Source organism: Lemur catta, chromosome 19, assembly GCF_020740605.2.
Source record: "Lemur catta isolate mLemCat1 chromosome 19, mLemCat1.pri, whole genome shotgun sequence".
Taxonomy (NCBI): Eukaryota; Metazoa; Chordata; class Mammalia; order Primates; family Lemuridae; genus Lemur; species Lemur catta.
Window position 1 is genome coordinate 24124818 of NC_059146.1, and position 18832 is coordinate 24143649.

At 58.0% G+C, this 18832-nt stretch overlaps 3 protein-coding genes across 9 annotated transcripts; 2 read left to right on the plus strand and 1 right to left on the minus strand.

Annotated features, from left to right (window-relative positions):
• The first annotated feature begins 328 nt into the window (after positions 1–328).
• On the plus strand, positions 329–6096 carry LOC123623866 (D-box binding PAR bZIP transcription factor). The gene is made up of 4 exons (XM_045531260.1): positions 329–1005; positions 1887–2297; positions 3856–4067; positions 5602–6096. The coding sequence occupies exons 1-4, from the start codon at positions 867–869 to the stop codon at positions 5815–5817; spliced, it is 978 nt and encodes a 325-aa protein (XP_045387216.1). The 5' UTR covers positions 329–866; the 3' UTR covers positions 5818–6096.
• A 141-nt stretch (positions 6097–6237) lies between these two features.
• Positions 6238–16098, minus strand: SPHK2 (sphingosine kinase 2). Of its 7 annotated transcripts, none has more exons than XM_045531251.1 (7): positions 14456–16098; positions 13285–13435; positions 9862–10333; positions 8868–9017; positions 8633–8727; positions 8431–8546; positions 6238–7995 (listed from the first exon to the last, which is right to left on the minus strand). In XM_045531251.1, the coding sequence occupies exons 2-7, from the start codon at positions 13321–13323 to the stop codon at positions 6897–6899; spliced, it is 1971 nt and encodes a 656-aa protein (XP_045387207.1). In that variant the 5' UTR covers positions 13324–13435; positions 14456–16098; the 3' UTR covers positions 6238–6896. The 7 variants fall into 7 exon arrangements, with proteins under 7 accessions (XP_045387207.1, XP_045387210.1, XP_045387209.1 ...); XM_045531254.1 differs by having other exon boundaries at positions 14378–14465; XM_045531253.1 differs by lacking the exon at positions 14456–16098 and adding an exon at positions 14118–14365.
• RPL18 (ribosomal protein L18) lies at positions 14734–18495 on the plus strand. Its single transcript, XM_045531261.1, has 7 exons — positions 14734–14868; positions 15905–15991; positions 16338–16445; positions 16936–17034; positions 17558–17681; positions 17886–17955; positions 18380–18495. The coding sequence occupies exons 1-7, from the start codon at positions 14866–14868 to the stop codon at positions 18453–18455; spliced, it is 567 nt and encodes a 188-aa protein (XP_045387217.1). The 5' UTR covers positions 14734–14865; the 3' UTR covers positions 18456–18495.
• The last annotated feature ends 337 nt before the right edge of the window (positions 18496–18832 follow it).

Consider the following 18832-nt stretch of genomic DNA (forward strand, 5'->3'; position numbering starts at 1 on the left):
TAAGCGGCGCCTCTCCTCCTCACCCCACCCCCCCGCAATCAGGCAGCACGCGCAGAGCCATGTGCTTCCTCCTCCCGCCTGCCTCATTGGCCCGAACTGGGTCACGGTCCCGCCCCCAGCACTGTCTCCCATTGGGCAAATGTAGGTCAGTGTCCCGCCTCCCTCCGAAAGGCAAGGCAACTTCACGCGCTGAGCCCCTCACGCGCCCTCCTGGGCCTTGACGGATCCAGGGTCCCTATTGGCTGAGCGTCTCAAGGGGTCGAGACACGATTGGCCCGTGCTTGCAGCCGAGGGAGGCACGCGGCAGGGGTGCATGCCCCAGGAGGCGGGCGGGGCCAGGGCGGGCGCGGGCGGGGGCCGGGAGGAGGGGCGCGAGCTGTGGCGTCGGGTGTTTTGGTTTGGATTTTTTTTTTTCCGCGAAAGAAGTTTGCTTTGGCCACGCCTCAAGGCAGCCACCTCCTCCTGCCCCCTCCTCCTCCCCTCCGCGCACACCTCTTGGTGCAGATTGCAAAGCGCCTTCCTTTGCGAGAGCTGCAGATTTTGCAACAGTCAGGCTCGCCCACCTTGTAGAGGGAGCGCCTTGTGTCCCCGTGCACCCTGCAAAGAGCCGGCCTCTTGATTTGGTCACCCCCTCGCCCAGACTGCATGACCTCCTGGGACCCTTGTGAGTTGCACGTTTCTGCACCGAGGACCGCAAATCCCCGTCGCTCTTAGGATTTGCAGCGTTCTGGATACTGGAGGCTTGCAAGCTACGCTCGCCCGCCCCTGGACACACACTCGCCCAAACCACTGGAGTGTGCCGGTGACTGGCAGGCCAGCCCTTCGCCTCTCCATGAGCCCGTGAGTCTGGGGGCAGGTGCCCGGCGATGGCGCGGCCTGTGAGCGACAGGACCCCGGCCCCCCTGCTGCTGGGCGGCCCTGCCGGGGCCCCCCCTGGCGGGGGATCGCTGCTTGGGCTGCGAAGCCTTCTGCAGGGGACCAGCAAGCCCAAAGAGCCAGCCAGCTGTGAGTTCTAGCCCTCACTTAACCCAATTCAGACACCCCACTCCCTTAGGGACTCAAGTGCTGGGGGGTCCACAGACACCTTCTATGTACTTTCCCAACCTTTAGCTACTCAATTACTCAGGTGTTTAGGCCCTTAGATCCCTGAGCGCCCAGGACCTAGAAGTGCCGGCTCTGAAGCCCATCCATCCCGAGGACCCAGGAATCCAGGTCCCTAGCGTCCTCCTCCCTGGAGGCACAGCAGTCTAGGCCCCAGTCTCCTCTTCCCTTTGGTCTGAGAATGTGGACCCCTGGGGTCCAGGGAGAAGGGAGGGGGTGTGTCGGATGCTCACACGGTGGTGACACGGGCTAGGGCGGGACCTCGTGGGGTCACATGGAGTCTAGGGATGAGGAATGTGCCCCAGGAAGAGCCCCTTCCTGCCCCGTACAGCTTGTGGGGGAGGGGAGAAGGGGGTACAGTGCCCAGGGGTGGGGGTGTGGTAATTACAGGAGTTACAGAGCTGTCATTTTTTTCTCTCACCTATCCAACTCTCCGCCTACCCTGTCTCCTCTTTCTGAACTTCCGTTCCTCTTTCTTTGGGTCTTTCTGTGCCCCGATCTCTCTGTGAATCTCTGTCCACCTCTCTCTGTCTTTGGCGCCCCCATTTCCGTTCTTTCCCTCTGGGTCTCTCTCCCACTCTGCGTCTCCGTCCCTTCCTCTCTCTGGGTCCTTGCCCTTCCCCTCCCGTCTCTCCCCTCCGACCCCCATCCCCTCTTTCCCTGGATCTCCGCGGTATGGGTTTCTGTGCCGCCTTCTCCCGTGACTCTGATTCGGTTCTCTTCTCCATCTCTATCTTCGCCACCCATCCCATCCCCCATCCCTCCTGGTCTTTCCCGGGCCACAGGTCTCCTGAAGGAAAAGGAGCGCAAGGCGGCCCTGCCGGCAGCCACAGTCCCGGGGCCGAGCCTGGAGACGGCGGGCCCGGCGGATGCCCCAGTTGGGGCCGTGGTGGGCGGCGGGTCCCCACGGGGGCGCCCGGGGGCTGTGCCAGGCCCGGGTCTGTTGGCGCCGCTGCTGTGGGAGCGTACGCTGCCATTCGGCGACGTAGAGTACGTGGACCTGGACGCCTTCCTGCTGGAGCACGGGCTCCCGCCCAGCCCGCCGCCTCCCGGTGGCCTGTCGCCGGAGCCCTCACCGGCGCGTACGCCCGCACCCTCCCCGGGGCCAGGCTCCTGCGGCTCAGCTTCCCCCCGCTCCTCGCCTGGACACGCCCCCGCCCGGGCTGCCCTCGGGGCCGCCGGTGGCCACCGCGCAGGTGCGGCAAAAGGGGCGGGGTAGGGCCCTGGCTGGGCGGGGTTTGGGCCTGGGGGCGGGGCGACGCTGGGGGCTGGGACGGTGGGACTGGGGCTGGTGGCCCGAATTCTGAATCCTTCTGGTGAGAGATGTCTTGGGAGGGGGCTGGAGTCTGTGTCCTCTAATGGATCAGGGACTTGGTCTCCTGTATCCACAGAGGAGGAGAGACTTGGAGCTCCAAATTCTAGGAAGCCTGCTCAATGAAGATAAATTGTGGATTTTTCTGTGGGACATGGGGACAAAGGGTCCGGATACTGGTGGAGCCCGGACTGGAAGCCAGGAACACTGGAGTTATTTACTGAGGAGTGGACTAGGGTCTAGAATCTGGGGCCAGAATCGGTGGAACTGAGATAAGACCGGAACTCCTAGGCCTTCTATGCGGCGAAAGCAAGGGCTGGGCACAGAACTTCTGTTTACCCAGGACATAAGAAACTGGCAGCCCAGATTCCTGGGTTCCCCAGTGTGGGGTTCTGCAGCCCCAAGTCCCAAAGTCCTCCAGAGGGGAGAAGGTCAGGGATCTTGATCCTGGGTCCTCCAGGTGGGGCGAGGGCCGAGCTTCTTACATTCCTGGGAGAGGAGGATCCTGGGTACCAGTGTCGAGGGGCTTGGGGCCTTAAGGAGAAGGTCAAGGGAAAGGATGCTCCCCAGAGAGCAGGGGGTTGGGATCCTTTGGAGGTTGAGAGGTCGGAGCTTAGGGAACGGAGGAAGCAAGAGGGAAAGTGTTCCCCTTCGGGCATATTGGGGTCTCTAGGGACGGACTATAGGCCCGGGATTCTTGGGCACACCTGCCCCTGTTCCGACTTTGGGGCAGAACCAGGGCCTTCCCCTTCCCAGCCGCACATTCCCGGGCCACGTGAGTTCTCCCCTCCCTCCTCCGCGCTTCGCGCACGCGCCGTCACGCGCGAGGGGGCGGGGCTGGGGAACGTGAGGGCGCCCGTGGGGGGGGGGGGGCGAGTAGGAAAGCAGGCGTTGGCACGTGACTCGGCCCTGAACCTGTGTCCTCAGCTGGCCCCGGCTAGCTCGCGCTTAAAGGCACAGGAGCCTCCTTTCGAACCAACCTGGAACCTCAGAGCGAGCGGCTTCCGCTTCTCTCCCCTAACCCTTCGGATCCAGTAGCTCTTAGAATCTAACTTAAGATCCTTCAGTGCGGTACATTCCTGTCTTTGAACAGCCCAGGATCCAAGTTTTGGTCATGGATTCAGTGAGTAGGATTCTCACACTGTGAATCTGAAGTCCTGAGGTTTTAGAACCAATAGTCCTGACTTATGTATTACTTAGGGAAAGTCGGTTATGACCAGGCCTGTTTGTAAAAGTAGAGCTGGCTGCACCACGTCTAAGCATCTTTATGGTTTAGGGAACCTTCATATTTTATATTGGGGAGGTTAATCCCTCGCAGGCTTTATGCTAGGCCCCCGAAGGGCGATCGAAGAGGTGAATATGATACTTGGGCAGGGCGTAGCTTCTGGGAACCCCACCCCCAAATCAGTACACACTCAGCTGACATATTCTGTTTCCCCAAGGCCTAACCTCTCGGGACACACCCAGTCCTGTGGACCCAGACACCGTGGAGGTGCTGATGACCTTTGAACCCGACCCAGCAGATCTTGCCCTGTCAAGCATTCCCGGCCATGAGACCTTTGACCCTCGGAGACATCGCTTCTCAGAGGAGGAACTTAAGCCCCAGCCAATCATGAAGAAGGCAAGGAAAATCCAGGTGCCAGAGGAGCAGAAGGTGAGTGCCACCAGATGTGGGACACAGGCTTGGCCAGGGACAGGTCCCACAGCCAGGGATGGGCCTTTTCTCACAGGCCTGGGCTTCTCATTGGGATTAGCTCTCAGCCTCTCCTGGCCTACAGCCAAGGATTAGTCCTCCTTGGCAGTGGGGCGCAAGGGGGCAGGGGTTTTGGCCTGAGATTTATGAAGCCAGTGTCACTGTGGGATTCAGACTCAGCCAGCCTGTCTAGGTCTGGTTGTACAGGCTTGGAGCTTCTCCTGTCACTTGGACCCAGAACCCCCAATGGGCAGGCCTCGGGCTCCATATTGGCCTGTGGACTGTCTCTCCTTAGCAGCCAGCCAGGCTGGGGCTGGGCCTTTGATCTCTGATTTGGGGCATCCTTCGAGTGTTTGCATCTGCTTAGGATACAGACTTTGCCAGCCTCACCAGGCCTTGTTTCCTGGGCCTGGACTTCTCACTGGTGTAAGGCCTCAGGTTCCCCATTAGCAGCCAAGGCAACATCCTGATTTGAGGTGGTTTGGGCAGTCATTGCATCTTTGTAGCCTCGTGTTGTTGCCATTTTTGGAGTCTCCCCTGCAAGAAGTACCTGGGCTTCTTTTACAAGACTTTGCCGTGCTCTTGTATAAGACAACTACTTGAAGCAGATAGGATTGGCTTGTAAGCCAAATCTAGATCAGTGGTTTCTCCTGCTATAGGGCCCTGTTGCTAGGGACTGGATTTGCCCCGGCAAGCAGGAACCAGGCTTTAATTAAATGGAGGAGGGGGAAGCATCTCTGTGAGCTAGGTGGCCCTTGTTATTAAGGAATAACCAAATTCCAGGATTGGAGGAACCCAGGTATAATCCTCTGGGGAAGTCTCGGGACAGTCCCCTTTCCTAAGGGACAACTCTTCTATCATCCAGGTACTGTTGGGGAAGAGGCAGCTCCTGACCTCAGTTCAAGGCCAGCAGGTCAGAGATTGGCCACAGTCATTGGGACCACTTAGACTTCACTTTTGTTTGCTGAGGAAGGATGAGTTTTCTTTGGCAACCAGGTCAAAAGGGGCCCAGCTCTGGATTTTATGGGATATCAAACCCCCTCGCTAGGGGCCCTAAGCCTTCCTTAGCAACCAGGATCTGGAAAGGTAATGATATACAGAGTAGTGTTTTTCACTGAGAGAAGCCCTCAGACCCTGAAGGCCCTGTTGCTAGGGAACAAGCATCCTTAGCAACCAGGAGGTAATGGCAGGCCCTTTGTCAAGTGGGGAGGGCTGGGATCTGCTTTGCACAGTGGAGACTTGGAGCCCAGTTGCTTGGGGTGGGGGTCTATCTCATGCCTTACCTGTTGCTAGGGGCCTGCTCTCCTTAGCAACCAGGGCCTATTAGAGCAGACAACTTTGGGTACTCATCCCAGCAGAGACCCAGCATCCTTTAGGCCCCAGTGCTGGGCAAGAAGCAGCCCTAAGGGTCTGTTAGAAGCTGCTCCTCCCTTCCTTTCTCGCTGAGGCATGGGCCCCTCTGGACCTCAGTGCCCTCCCACCCCTCCACCCCTAGGACGAGAAGTATTGGAGCCGAAGGTACAAAAACAACGAGGCGGCCAAGCGGTCCCGCGATGCCCGGCGGCTGAAGGAGAACCAGATATCTGTGCGGGCGGCCTTCCTGGAGAAGGAGAACGCCCTGCTGCGGCAGGAGGTGGTAGCTGTGCGCCAGGAGTTGTCCCACTACCGCGCCGTTCTGTCCCGCTACCAGGCTCAGCACGGGGCCCTGTGAAGCCGCCCTCCACCCCTACCTGGCGGAGGTCTCCTCCACCTCTCTCAGACTTGCGCCCTGACACCCTGTTCCCTCCCTGCCCTGTGCCCCACGGGCCAGCCAGCTGGGTGCCCCAGGGACGTGATGCAGATAAATACATTTATATTTTTAAGAAAAAGCAAGCCTCCCCCCTCCCTCGAGGGGGCGGGGAGGGTAGTCTGTGTGTGCCCCCGGCACGTCGGGGACCCCACCCTTCCACGCCTCCGTTAACACGATCCTGAATAAATCTTGAGAACCCTAGAGCCAGCTGTTGTGGAGGAGGCAGCTCCCTGGCCCGGGTTCAAGGCCAGCAGGTCATACTGGCTACAGCCCGTGGGCAGATCCGGGCTGCTGTCTGTAAAAGGCAGGCGCTGCCGTCATATGTAGGAAGGGCAGAAGGTCTGGGAGGAATGAAGCGACTGCCTTTATTGCATAGACCTTTTCAATTGCTTTTTAGATTGGGGAGGAGGGACGCACATGAGACAGAACAAGAGATATGAATTTCCTCACCCCCACCCGCGGAGGGAGGGACATTAGTGCAAATCCGAGCGCCGGCCCCGGGGAACCTGCCCCTCCTGGGCTGATTGGCCAGTTAAGTGGAGGCACCGGAGTGGATAGGGCGAGACCCGGGCCCTGACTGGCCAATTAACTAAGGCCTCCCCCGGCTCGTACATTCCAGGCACCGTCAATGGGCGACGCTTAAGACAGGCTCCGCCCTCAGCCGCCCGGGCCTTCAACGAGCCGGACGGGGGGGGGCGGTCAGGGCTGACTTAGGGGCGGCCAAAGCTCAGAGGCCAGGCCCCACCCTCTCGGTCAGGCACTATCTGGGGGACGAGCCCATCTATCTCTAACCATGACGACACCCACCCCCTGGAACTCAGACCACTCTCCAGCGTCACGTCGGGTCCCCTGAGGACGGGCACAATCCTGAGATAGGGCCAGGGCCCTTGCACGTGGGAGCCACCGCCCCAAATTTGGCAGCCAGGCCTTACGTCCTAGCTCAGGCTCCGCCCCCTTGGAATGTAGGCCCCGCCCCCGGCGGGTTCCGAGTTTGGTTGGGATCAGGGCTCCAGGCCAGTGCAGCCAGGAGGCCCAGTGAGCAGAGTAGCGAGGCCAGGATGCATCTGCGCCTGCAGCGGCCCATACTCCACCTGCTCCCCGTCCACCGTGAGCACACCGCGAGGAGTAAGCGGCTCAAGGCGGAAGGCACGGGCCGCAGCGTAGCCCAGCTGCGGACAGCCCAGGCTGAAGTGGCTACCATGCTCCATGGCCAGGAAAAGGCGCAGTAGTGTGGCCCGCGAGATGCCACTTCGCACCCAGCACAGGTGCACCAGGCCGTCATCAAAGCGTGCATGGGGAGCCGCCACCATGTCAGCGCCCAAGTGGCTGGGCGAGATGGCCAACATGAGCACAAAGTCCCCCTCTACGGTCACCCAGTCTGGGGGCAGTGGGGTGCCCAGTGGAGGCAGCAGGTGGTCAGGTGGGCCCCAGGTAGACACTGCTACTGGGGCATCAGGGGTGGGAGGCGGGAGCCCAGAGGATGGGGGAATTTCTGGGGGCCCCTCCGCAATAGGTGAGAGTAGAGCTGCCTTGGGAGAGCCTGGAGGTGAGGACAGCAGTGGATCCGGGGACAGAGGAGCATCCCCAGCCCCACCCCAGTCCCCAGCCAGCTCTGGACCCCCACCATTGAGGGACAAGATGGGCAGAGGTTCAGGCGAGCCAGGGGAGGCCAGGGCAGACTTAGGCAGGGGCAGGGGCAGGGGGAGGTCAGACACTGATCGATGCAGGGGTGAGTGGGCCATGGGCGGGGCTGAGTCTGGGGCCAGGGTCAGCTCTGACTTGGCTCGGGGCAGGCCATGGGTGGGGGTGGGTGAGGCAGTCTCCCCAGTGGCAGGGAGGTAGGAGAGGCGTCCACGGTAGGTGTGCAATGTCGCAAGGCCCAGCACTGTGCCCAGGGTGAAGCGGGCACTGCCCAGGGCCCTGAAGCGCTCACTCTGGATATCCACGTCCGACACAAAGCCCCAGGCCACAGCCAGGAAGGAGAAACAGCGGGAACCTGAGGCCAGTGTCACGGAGAGCAGGTCCAGCGGGTGGCCGCCACCCCGGCAAAGCAGCAGTGAGCAGTTGAGCAGCAAGTCGAGACCCAGGGCTGGCTCAAACCTTCACAGCCAAAGGACAGACACAGTGGGAAAGAGCAGATGGGATTGGGTGAGAGCAGAACGCAGGGCAGGGGCAGAAAGACACAGGCAGGCAGGGAAGCAGATGGGCTGGGACCAGGGAGGTCAGGGCCCTGAGCTCACCACAGCGGGTGGCCACCTCCAGGTAGACTCTTTTTACTGGGCCAGGCCCCCTGTCAGTTCTTTCATTCCATAAGCATTCATTGAGTGCTCTCAGTGTGCCAAGCCCAGTTCTAGACTCTAGGGATACAGCTGGGGACATGCTAGGTAAAAATGCCCAGGAGCTGGGGGTGGAGCATCCTACAGCCAAACTGGCTTACTTGGCTGAGGGGGAGTGGTAGGGGTCCCTGTTACCCAGGAGGGCTCATCCCTCCCCTCATGCTATCCTCAGCCTCCCCAGCAGGAGCCCCCGACCTACCCCCCACGCTGGTTCACTGCTCCAGCCAGCGCATTGCCCGAGCCACAAGGGAGAATACCCACGGGCATCTTCACAGCCTCCTCCCAGTCAGGGCGATCTAGGAGCCCGTTCAGCACCTGGAGGGTGGGAGACCAGATGCCTGGGTCCTGGTCCCAGGCTGGGCAGTCCCCCAGGGCTCAGCGAAAGGGTACTCCTGCTCTACCTCATAGAGCAGCCCATCTCCTGAGACAGTGACGATGCCATCCCACTCACTCAGGCTCAGCCCCTGGACCAGCTCCCGGGCGTGGTTCTGTCGTTCTAATGTGGGAAACCAGGCAGTTAGGCAGGCTGTCCCACCCACCCCTCCAGGAGCCAGGAGTCCCACCCACCACTTTGTTCCCTGGGACTCAGGAGTCCTAGCCCCCAGCCCCGACCTCCCATCCTGACACGGCCCTTACCTGTCTGTATGAGGTTGAAGGATAGCCCAGCTTCAGAGATCATGGGCAGCACGTGGTTCTTACACCACTGCCAGGCCAGGCCCCGCCCCCCAAAGGGATTGACCAGCAGGAGCAACCGGGGTGGCCTTGGCAGAAGCTCAGGAGTGATCTCTGCGGAGAGAGGGTAGGGTCTACAGAGGCCAGAGACCCAGGCCCCTCACCTTGGAAACAATCCCTTCAAACAGCCCCTAAAGGAATGGGTGGGGGGCTGGCACCTAGAGCCTGCTGGCAGTTTTCCTCTCCCAGCCCTCTCCTGGGGGTCAGGCCCAGGTATGCAGCCCCACCCGCCTCTCCCAGGTGCTGAGACAAAGGCAGAGCTTGGATGTGAAACCAAATGCCCCTTGGACCCACGTGGAGGAGGGCACAGAAGCTGTTTCCCACTTTCCCCGGGATCAGGTTCCTCCACCCCTCACTGTACCATCTAGGGGCCCCAGGGAGCCAGCAGGACCTTGGAGGACCAAGGAAGCTCACCAGAGCCTCCAACCTGTACCTTCCTGCACCAATTGAGGACCCTGGGGGGGGGGGCAGGAAGCTCTGTCTAAAAGCCTTCTCTGACCCTCCACAGGTTGGATTAGAGCCACCTCTGGGCTCCTGAGATGCCCTAGGAGGCCACTGTTGGCACCCATCACTCTGGGTGGGGACTGATCATGTCTCAGCTTGCTGCTCTCACCAGCCCCGGAGCCCCTGATAGCTCCTGTTGTCAAGACTCATGAAAGGGGGTAGGGGACAGACACAGAAATCTAGCAAGAGAGCAGCAGCTATGAATCATTCTCTCTGCCTGTGTTTTTGTTCCTTTTGTAGCCCATCCCTGTCTGTGTATCACTCTTTCAGTGGACTCAGAGAAACACATCACACAGACAGACACACACAAAAATAGAGACAGAGATGCCCACAGGGGAGTTCTGCAGAGACACCAAGGTGGCCCTAGGACAAGAGCGGTTGCCCAGAACCTCACCCCCATCCCCAGGCAGCGGCAGTCCTCGGAGCAGACATGTGAGGGCAGTGGCCCAGCGCTGGGCCTCAGCACGATTCTCTTCGTAGGTGGCTGCCCCATCTGCCCGGAAGGTGCGGGTGGCTCTGCGCCGGCCCCCACGCCGGCCCCGAGGGTAGGTGTAGACGCAGAAGTAGGCTGCTGAGTCTGAGGGGCTGCGGCTTCGCAGGGTGCAGCAGCCTGAGACCTCAGCCAGCGGGACCAGGCCACCACGGGGCCGGGCTTCAGGTTTTGGGCGCAGCCGCTGTATGTGCAGGGCCTGCGATGTGAGGGTGAGGGCGAAGCGTGGGCCACGGGCTGGGTAGGAGCCAAACTCGCCATGTAGGAGCGGGGTGCTGGCAGCCAATGGCGGTGGTGGCGGGGCCATGGCCTCAGCCCTGTCCAGGGTGCTCTTAGGCCCGTGGCCCCAGCTCCCAGTCAGCTCCTGGTCCGGCTTCTGTGGGAAGGGAGGAGGGCAGGGGTCAGAGTCCAGGACCCCCATGGCAGGTGGAGGAAGGGGCAGGGCCTGTGGACAGGAGGAGACAATGAGGGGCGGTGGCAGGTGATACAGGAGCACCAGAGACAGGCCCAGACAAGTGTGGGGAAGACCCCGAGGATGTGAGGCAGAGGTCAGCTGGGCAGGAAGGCCAGCATCCTGAAGGGCCCAGAGACCTAGGCATGTAAACGTTCATTCATGTATTCTCCAAATAATGATTCAGGTCCCTCTATGTGCAATCATGGTGCCAGTGGCCCTGCAAACACAGCAGGGAACAAAACAGACAAAAAAATCCCTGCCTTCATGGGGTTTATATTCTAATCAGAAAACAGAAAAGCAAGATACAGGAGTAAAGTATATAGCGTATTGGGCAATGAGAAGGGCTTTGGACAAAAATAAGGCACAGGAGGAGGACTGGACAGTGGAGACATAAACAGAAATAAACATGCAACGACTGAGAAAGACACCCCACACACGGAGTCACCTCCAGGTGCAGAGAGTAAACAGCTAGACACTCAGACACAAACAAGGGAGGGATTAAGGTCTGAGAGCCAGAGAAACACTGAGAGGAGACAAACAGCTTCATTAAGATGAAATCCAGGACGATGAAAGATACTTAGGAGAGTAAGAGTTTCTCACTCCAATGAGAAAGGCAACAGACAGAGGGAGAATAGGTAGGAGAGGCAGGAGGCAGGGATGTAGACAGCTGGAGAGAAAGGACTAAGCGGTGGACAGCTGACACAGAGGGACGAAGGGGTCAGTCAGAGAGGAGCCACATGCAAGCACCTGCAAGGGGCAGGGGCCAAGAGCTGGTCCCTGAGCACTGACCTGGGTGTCTGGCCGCCTGCTCTCCAGGGAGCGGGTGGGAGCCGGGACTGAGGTCCCTTCCCTCCCCCTGCCCTCTGCCCTGCTTCTGCCTCCTTCTCCTCCTCCTCCTTTCTGCTCACCTTTGTTCCTCACTGCCCCACCCAGCCACCTGCCAGTCCTGCCCCTCACCTTCCCCAGGCCCAGAGCAGCCCAAACACACCCCCATCTGTGGACTCACCCTCCAGAACTACCTCTGCCCCAGTGCCCTGGGTGGCTTCTGCAGGCCCAGGGTGTCTGCTGACTTGCACCGGCCCCCTTATGGGAACCTCAAATCAGGCTCAAGAACAGAGCCCTAGATGTCCTCCAGTCCTGGGCCTGGGTCTCTGTCCCTGGGTACCCGAGACCTGGGTCTGGGTCACCATCCATTGGTCCCCAATCCATAGGCCTGAGTCTTTGTGCCTGGGTCCCTCGGTCCCGAGCCTCCATTCCCACTCTATTTCCAGAACCCAGTCCCAGGCCTGGGTTTCCATCCCTGGATCCCTCAGTCCAGGTCCTCGTTTTCCATTTCCATCTCCCACCCCGAGTATCCCAGTCCCGGGCCTGCGTCTCTGTTCCTCTCGACCCCTCAGTCCCCCGACTCTAGTCCCTGCACCGACCCCCGCACCCTCCTCACACGCCAGGTCCTCCTCCAGGCGGCCCCTCAAGTCAGCACCAACCGCCCCCATAAAACCTAGGGGTGGGAGGAGGGTGTGCATCCGCTCAGCCAATGGCCGTGCGACCGGCCTGAGTCACACCAATAAGAGCACGAGGGGGGCGGGGATAGCCAACTCGCGAGCTTGGCACAGGGGTCGGCCGCGGGAGAGCCCGAGAACTGGGCGGGGCATCGCGCTTAGCGAGACCCGGCGCCATCGTAGGTAAGGGCAGCCACGCAGCAGAGACGGCGTCGCGGCGCTGTCGCCGCCATCTTTGTTGAGAGCAAGTGGGCCTGTCCCATCCATCGCGTTGGTGAAAGAAAAGAGGCGTGGGGGAGGAGGTCCTTAACTGCAGAGGCGGAGGCCATACCGTAGGTAACAAAGGCCGAAAGACATGCAAAGGGAGTTAGTAAAACACAGAGACCCAGAGAAGCAGGGTCAGAGGCAATAAGAGAGTTGGGGGGAGAGACAGAGAAAGAGAGAAGTGTTTATTTTTCAGACAGTTACAGAGTCAGAGAGACACAGGGAAAAGCAGAGATACACAGACGAAAAGACCAAAACAGTGGGACTGAGAATGTGCAAAGTAAGGCCCCAAGAAAACCCAGAAAATGACAGACACAGGGACAGACGGAGACAGACGCTTATGGAATGAAAACCAGGGAGAAGAGGCTCATTCATCACAAGCTATTTACCTTAGGCTCAAACCAGCCTGGAGGCAGCACGAGATAAACATCTGCCCAGTGAATGATCCAGTCACATGGCAAGTCAGAGACACAAAGGGAGAGGGGGACAGTATCTGCCACAGACCTTTAGATCAAGGGTAAGGGAGGTAGAGTATGTTGGAAGCCCAGAGGCTGAGAGGAACTGACACAAAGAAAAAGTGAAGATGTTGACAGACACACAGAGGCAAAGACATGGTGAAACTGAAAGAAAGTAAGGTAAGCATATATTAGGAAATCTAGAAACAGAATTGCAGAGAGAGCAGGAGATAGGGACAGAGGTCACTAGAAAGAAACAAATGTAGGAAGAAGTTCACTTAATCCCAAACAACGTAACTTGCTTTCAACCCACAGTAGCAACAGCACCAGATGATATGTGCCAAGGTGATGCAAAGAGAAAGAGGTAGAGACAGGGACACACCAAGCTTGGGACTGTGGGGGAAAAAAAGACAGAGACACTGACCAAAGAGGCTAAGACTCAAACACAGAGACCAAGTCACAGAAATGAGGGAAAAGAAAGGAGGAGGAGGAAAAGAAGGGAGATAGACTGGCTTCGTGACCTCTGAGAAGCCCTGAATTCTCCACCTCAGAGCCACTATCTGTGAAACAGAGAAGATGTGAGATCACAGACAGAAGGGCCTCAGATGGGGTGTTCCCACCGTATGATGATCTTGGCTGTCAGATGGGCCCTTACCTGGTCCTGCTGTTCCTCTGCTTCGAGGTGTCCATTCATGTGCTGGCTCTCTCTCTGCTATTTCAACAGGACCCTGGCCCCGGGTCTTATGTCATAGGAGGGTGGCGCGGGCAAGGAGTCAGGCCTCACTGTCCACGCCTTGCCTTTGGCTCTGTGGAGGAGAGGTAATTGAGTAGGAGCATCAAGAGCCAACTGCAGGAGGCCCTGACAGGCTCACTGTGCCTGAGGACCAAGAGACAAGGGCCTCCCTGAGGAAGGAAAAAAGAGGTCAGCTCCATCACTGCCCCACCCAGTCCATCTTGTTGCACCCAATAAGTGCTAGTAATAGGAGTGACAGCTACTTTTCATCGAGCTTTTATTATGTGCAAAGCACTGACCTAAGCACTTTTATTAACCTACATAATCCTGAAAAATACCCTACATGCCAGGCCTATTATTATCCCTTTTTGTAGATAAGGAAAGAAGCCCCAGAGAGGTTAGGTGATTTGTCCAAGATCACGGAGAAGTTAAGTGACTTGACTAAGGTCACAGCATTTGTAAGTAGCAGGACCAGGATTTGAATTTCGTCACAGCCTGGCAAGGCTCCATCTCACCATATTTCTATGTTTCTACTTCTCCCTGGGTCTCCATCTCCCCCCTTTTTCTAGGTCTCCTTCCCACCCTCTGGGCCTCCATTTCCCCAACCCACTGGGTCTCCATTCTTCCTCTTCTCTGAAACTGTCTCTCTTCCACTAGGCCTCTCTTCCTGTCCCTTTCAGGAGTTGTTTACCCATCCCCCCTCCACCCCATCCCCCAAACCTGGGCCTCAGTGTGCCTTCTCTGAGCTACAGTACCGTGCACATCCCTCACACCGAAACTGCTGGGCCAGTTGAAACTTTCTGGCTGGAAAAAGCAGCCCACCGGTGAAGGAGGCTGAGGAGGGGTCAGGGAAGAGCCGTCTGGGGATAGGGGTAGAAGCTGAACCAAAAAGGTTTAAATACAGGGTGCTACAAACTGAGCTGCAGCAAGAAAATCTCAGGTTAGACCTCAAGTAGGACTTTGCAAGCTGCGGCTGCGCCTAGGAAGTGAAGCGCGAGATAAGGCAGAGGTGAACCTGGTAAGGAAACGCCCAACGCGTGGGGTCAGAGGTTTTCCCAGGCCCGGCCTAGCCCTGCCAGCCCCGCCTCCTCACCTCCAATACTCGGCCCGCGGGGTCCTCCGGGAGTCACCGAGAGGCCGTCGGCGTCGGGCCAGAGCGTCACCGTGCGACGAGTCCTCCTAGCTCCACGCATCTCACTCGCTCCCAAATCCTTCTTCCGGAAAACTATAGAGAACAGTACCTGGGTAGGGCCAGAGAGGCCCCCGACGTGCAGGCCCTGCCCTCCTTGACGTTGCGCTGCTTCCTCTTTGGTTGTTTCTCCGCCCTATTCTGTTGTCGCCCATCTGGCCAGTCATCCAACTCGCCACAGAGAAGCCCGGAGAGTGGTAGAGCGGCGTGTCGCGCTCATGTGACGTCACGACGCCGCCACGCTCTGAAGGCTTTCCCCGCCCATTCCGGGCCGGTTCTCTCTTTCTGAATCTGGCGGAGCAGGAGGCGCCATCATGGTGAGCTCGCTTTGTGGTGTTCAGGGCTTGACCATCCGCCGCCATCCGCCGCGATCTCGGGCTGGGGGCATGCCGGAGGGAGGCAGGGGTTCCGCGAGTGTCCGAAGGAGGCAACTCCCAAGGCCGGGGGCTACTGTGGGAGCTCGGAGACCAGGGATGGATCAGAGTCAGCCTCTGGCTCCTCCTGTCTACTTACGTTATCGTCTCCATTGAATAGATGACCAAATTGAGGTACTAGGAGGCTAAGTGATATGGTTTGGGTCACGAAGCCAGGAAGTGGCGGAGCCAGGATTCGTACCCAGGTGGCTGGCCCTGCAGCCACTGTTAACCACTTGCCTTTCCTGACTGTCACTTCGTAGTCTGGAAAGTTGGGTTCTTGGGGGCAGGGTCGAGAGTTAAGTACCCGGGTTCTGGAACTAGGCGGGCTTAAGTCTCACATCTCTGCCCACCTTGTGTTGCTTTCCAGGCTTGTGCTCCCGTGTCTGTCGTTTCACGGGGACATGGTAATCTCCTCTCATAAGTTTGCGCATTTAGGAAGAAATAACAGGAAGTGCTCATCACAGGGTCTTTCAAACTGTAATTGCTAAGTAAGTGGGAATTATTGATGCTTAAATAGTTGCTTACAATTATCAGGACAATCTGAAAAACTTCATTTACTCAGAAAAGGAGGGCGGGGAAGTAGTGGGAATGGTGGGCTTTTCAACTTTAAAGTGGAGATAACAAACTACCTGATAGAGTTGTTAGATTGAAGGAGATAGGGCATGCAAAGATTTGTTGCCATTACTGTTTAATTTGGGTACTCTGTTAAGGTGTTGCCGGGTACTGTGCCATGTGGGGAAGGCTTTGTATATATCTGCTTTTTATGGAGGGGTCAGTTGTGGTCCAGGGTCTCCCAGTGGTGGACCTGGGAATTGAGCTGGTGTGTCAAGAGTTTGGGGCCCAGCTCAGTCTTGGAGGTAAGTAATAATTGTGAACATTTATGGGGTAAATGGCCTGATTCAGAACTGGGTCCATGGTTGTCCTTTCACCCCTGCAGGGAGTCGATATCCGCCACAACAAGGACCGAAAGGTTCGTCGAAAAGAGCCCAAGAGCCAGGACATTTACCTAAGGCTTTTGGTCAAGGTGAGTGTGGGGCCTCAGATCTTTGGGTAGGGTCACCCTAGATCTGTCTTTCAGATCCTCCATTCTAGTGTTGGCACCATGGGCCTGCGGGGCAGGCTCCCACATCTGGTTCTGTCCCATAGTTTCAATGTTTTTAGACTGTACAAGTTGGGAATGGGGAGGGGACTTTCTGGGTCCTTGGCCAGGAGGGACCTGGCCTGGTTCTCTCCCTTGAATTCACTGGGATGGGGTAAAGCAATAAAGTCCTTCTAGCCCAAATGATCATTTGTTTGTCCTTTCATTAGAAAGTTGTGAGGGAAGTGGACTGTCCCAGGTTCTTATTCTTAATTTTTCCCTATTCTTCCAGCTATACAGGTTTCTGGCCAGACGAACCAACTCTACCTTCAACCAGGTTGTGCTGAAGAGATTGTTTATGAGTCGCACCAATCGGCCACCTCTGTCCCTTTCCCGGATGGTGAGTGGCTGGTCCAGGCAGCATAGGATGACTTGGGGAGCCACTGGGTCTTATCTGTCTGGAAGGGAGGGAGGGTGGGCTTGGAGGTCTCAGGAGCAATCTGAGCACCCACTGACTTGTCTCAGCCGGTGCCGGGTGCAGAGCTCAGTGGGCAACTGGCTTGGCTTCAGGGCCTTGTTTCCTTCTCATAGTGAGGTGGGGATGGTCAAGGTGGCTTCATGAGACTGCCCTGAGGCTTCAAGTCATAGAACAGGAGTTTTACATGTTAAAATCCTTTTGTGGGAAACGTATGTTGAATATTTGGTGCTTGCATTTTTCATCTGGAGATTTTCCCAAGCTAGAGGTGAGATGAGGCCTGTTGTAGTTTGAGTGGGGTGAGTCGGTTTAGCCTATTCAGGGGGTACAGTAATCCTGGTTCTGGGAGTGCCAGACCAGGGGGATTGGATTTAAACACCAGGACTGAAGACATGCATCCTCCCACCCCTCCCAGATCCGGAAGATGAAACTTCCTGGCCGGGAAAACAAGACTGCTGTGGTTGTGGGGACCATAACAGATGATGTGCGGGTTCAGGAGGTGCCCAAACTGAAGGTGAGTGGGGTGGGGGCTTGCACACTGTTAAAAGGGCGTGGGTCAAGGGCACAAGCGCAGCGGTAGAGTCTGCAGACCTGAGACCTGCTGTGCTGTGGTGGCTTGCGGTCCATCCTCACACTGTCGTGTCCTCGTGAGACAAGTATCGTGTGTGTCTGGCTTTTAGAATTGGATTGTTGGCATTGTTGGTGGTGTGAGGACCCTGTTCCCTGTTGTAGACTGTGGATAGTGCTCATTCTTGAGCCTGCTAGCCTAGGCTTGAGTATAGATTTGTCACTCCTGAATATGTCCTTCATCTTTTTTTGTCTAAGTTTCCTTATACAGAGTAACACTTAGAGTTGGGGTCTTAAAGGAGTTTCTAGATCTGAAGTGCTAAGAACAGCTGCTGTTAACTCCAGGGAGCTCCTGGTAGTAAACAGTGGTGTTGCTGGGCCCAGCAAGCAGCCAGCGCAGTGGGTGGTGAGTCCCAGCAGCCCTGGGTGGCCATGCAGGGATTCTCACCCTGCCCGCCCTGTCCCCCCAGGTGTGTGCACTGCGTGTGAGCAGCCGGGCCCGCACCCGAATCCTCAAGGCTGGGGGCAAGATCCTCACCTTTGACCAGCTGGCCCTGGACTCCCCCAAGGGCCGTGGCACCGTCCTGCTTTCCGGTGAGTGAGGCTCAGCGGTTCCCATTGTGGGGGTCACAGTGAGCTGTGTGGCTGCTGGCAGCCTTTACCCTCCCACCTCTAGGAGGTCACATACCCCACCTCCCACCCCGAATCACTCTCCACACCGTGAGGGTCAGTTGGAGAGGGGCTTCCTGCAGGAGCTGGGTGCCAGGTCCCCATCTCATCCAGTTCTCCCCTCCCCAGGTCCTCGAAAGGGCAGAGAGGTGTACCGGCATTTCGGCAAGGCCCCAGGAACCCCACACAGCCACACCAAGTGAGTATCAGAACCCCATCCTGCAGGTGCAGGCCTGGCCACCCTTCCAGCTGCTGCTTGTTCCTCATGCCAGTCAGCCTTGGGCCTCCTAGAACTCTCCTGCCCCCTCGTCTTACCCAGTTTTTTCTTGAGCTCAGCTTAGAGCACTGTTGAGCTCCTGAGCAGATAGTGTTAAAATATAGGCTCCCTGGGGCCGGACATCCTGGGGGAGCCTGGAGCCTGCGGTGGGTGCTCCGGTTGCGACCCTCCAGGTCCTGGGGCAGACTCTTCATCAGCTGTTCCTGGCATCATGGCTCCCTGCACTGCCGAGCTTTTGCAGCAGCTGACGGCCTTCTCAGGCTGAGCAAGGCGCCCTGTGCTGCTTCCTTAGCGCAAGTGTCACTGTCTTTATCTATATGACAGCCACCCTCTCTCTTCCCCACAGACCCTATGTCCGCTCCAAGGGCCGGAAGTTCGAGCGTGCCAGAGGCCGACGGGCCAGCCGAGGCTACAAAAACTAACCCTGGACCCCACTCTTATTAAAAAGATTTTGGATGCTGATGGTTTTGTGTGTTTTGGGGCGATGGGTTGGGGGATTGGCTCTTGCAGGTGAGAATGCATTTGGTCTGGGGACTGCCAGTTGCGCCAGGGTCCAGACTTTGGGAGCAGTATCCCCCACCCCTGGGGCTCGGCCTGAAAGCGCCCTCTGGCGGATTCTGCACTTGAATGGAGTCTGGACCTCACCACACCTGTTGGACCCTGGCTGGCCCCTGGGATCAGAGCCCTGCCTCCTCCCAAAGAGCCAGGTGTCAGGTGTTCCGACACCTGCTTCCTTCTCGGATCAATCCTGCCCCACCCCCCCATTAAAGGACCCGGCACCCTTCCCTGTCGCTAGGGA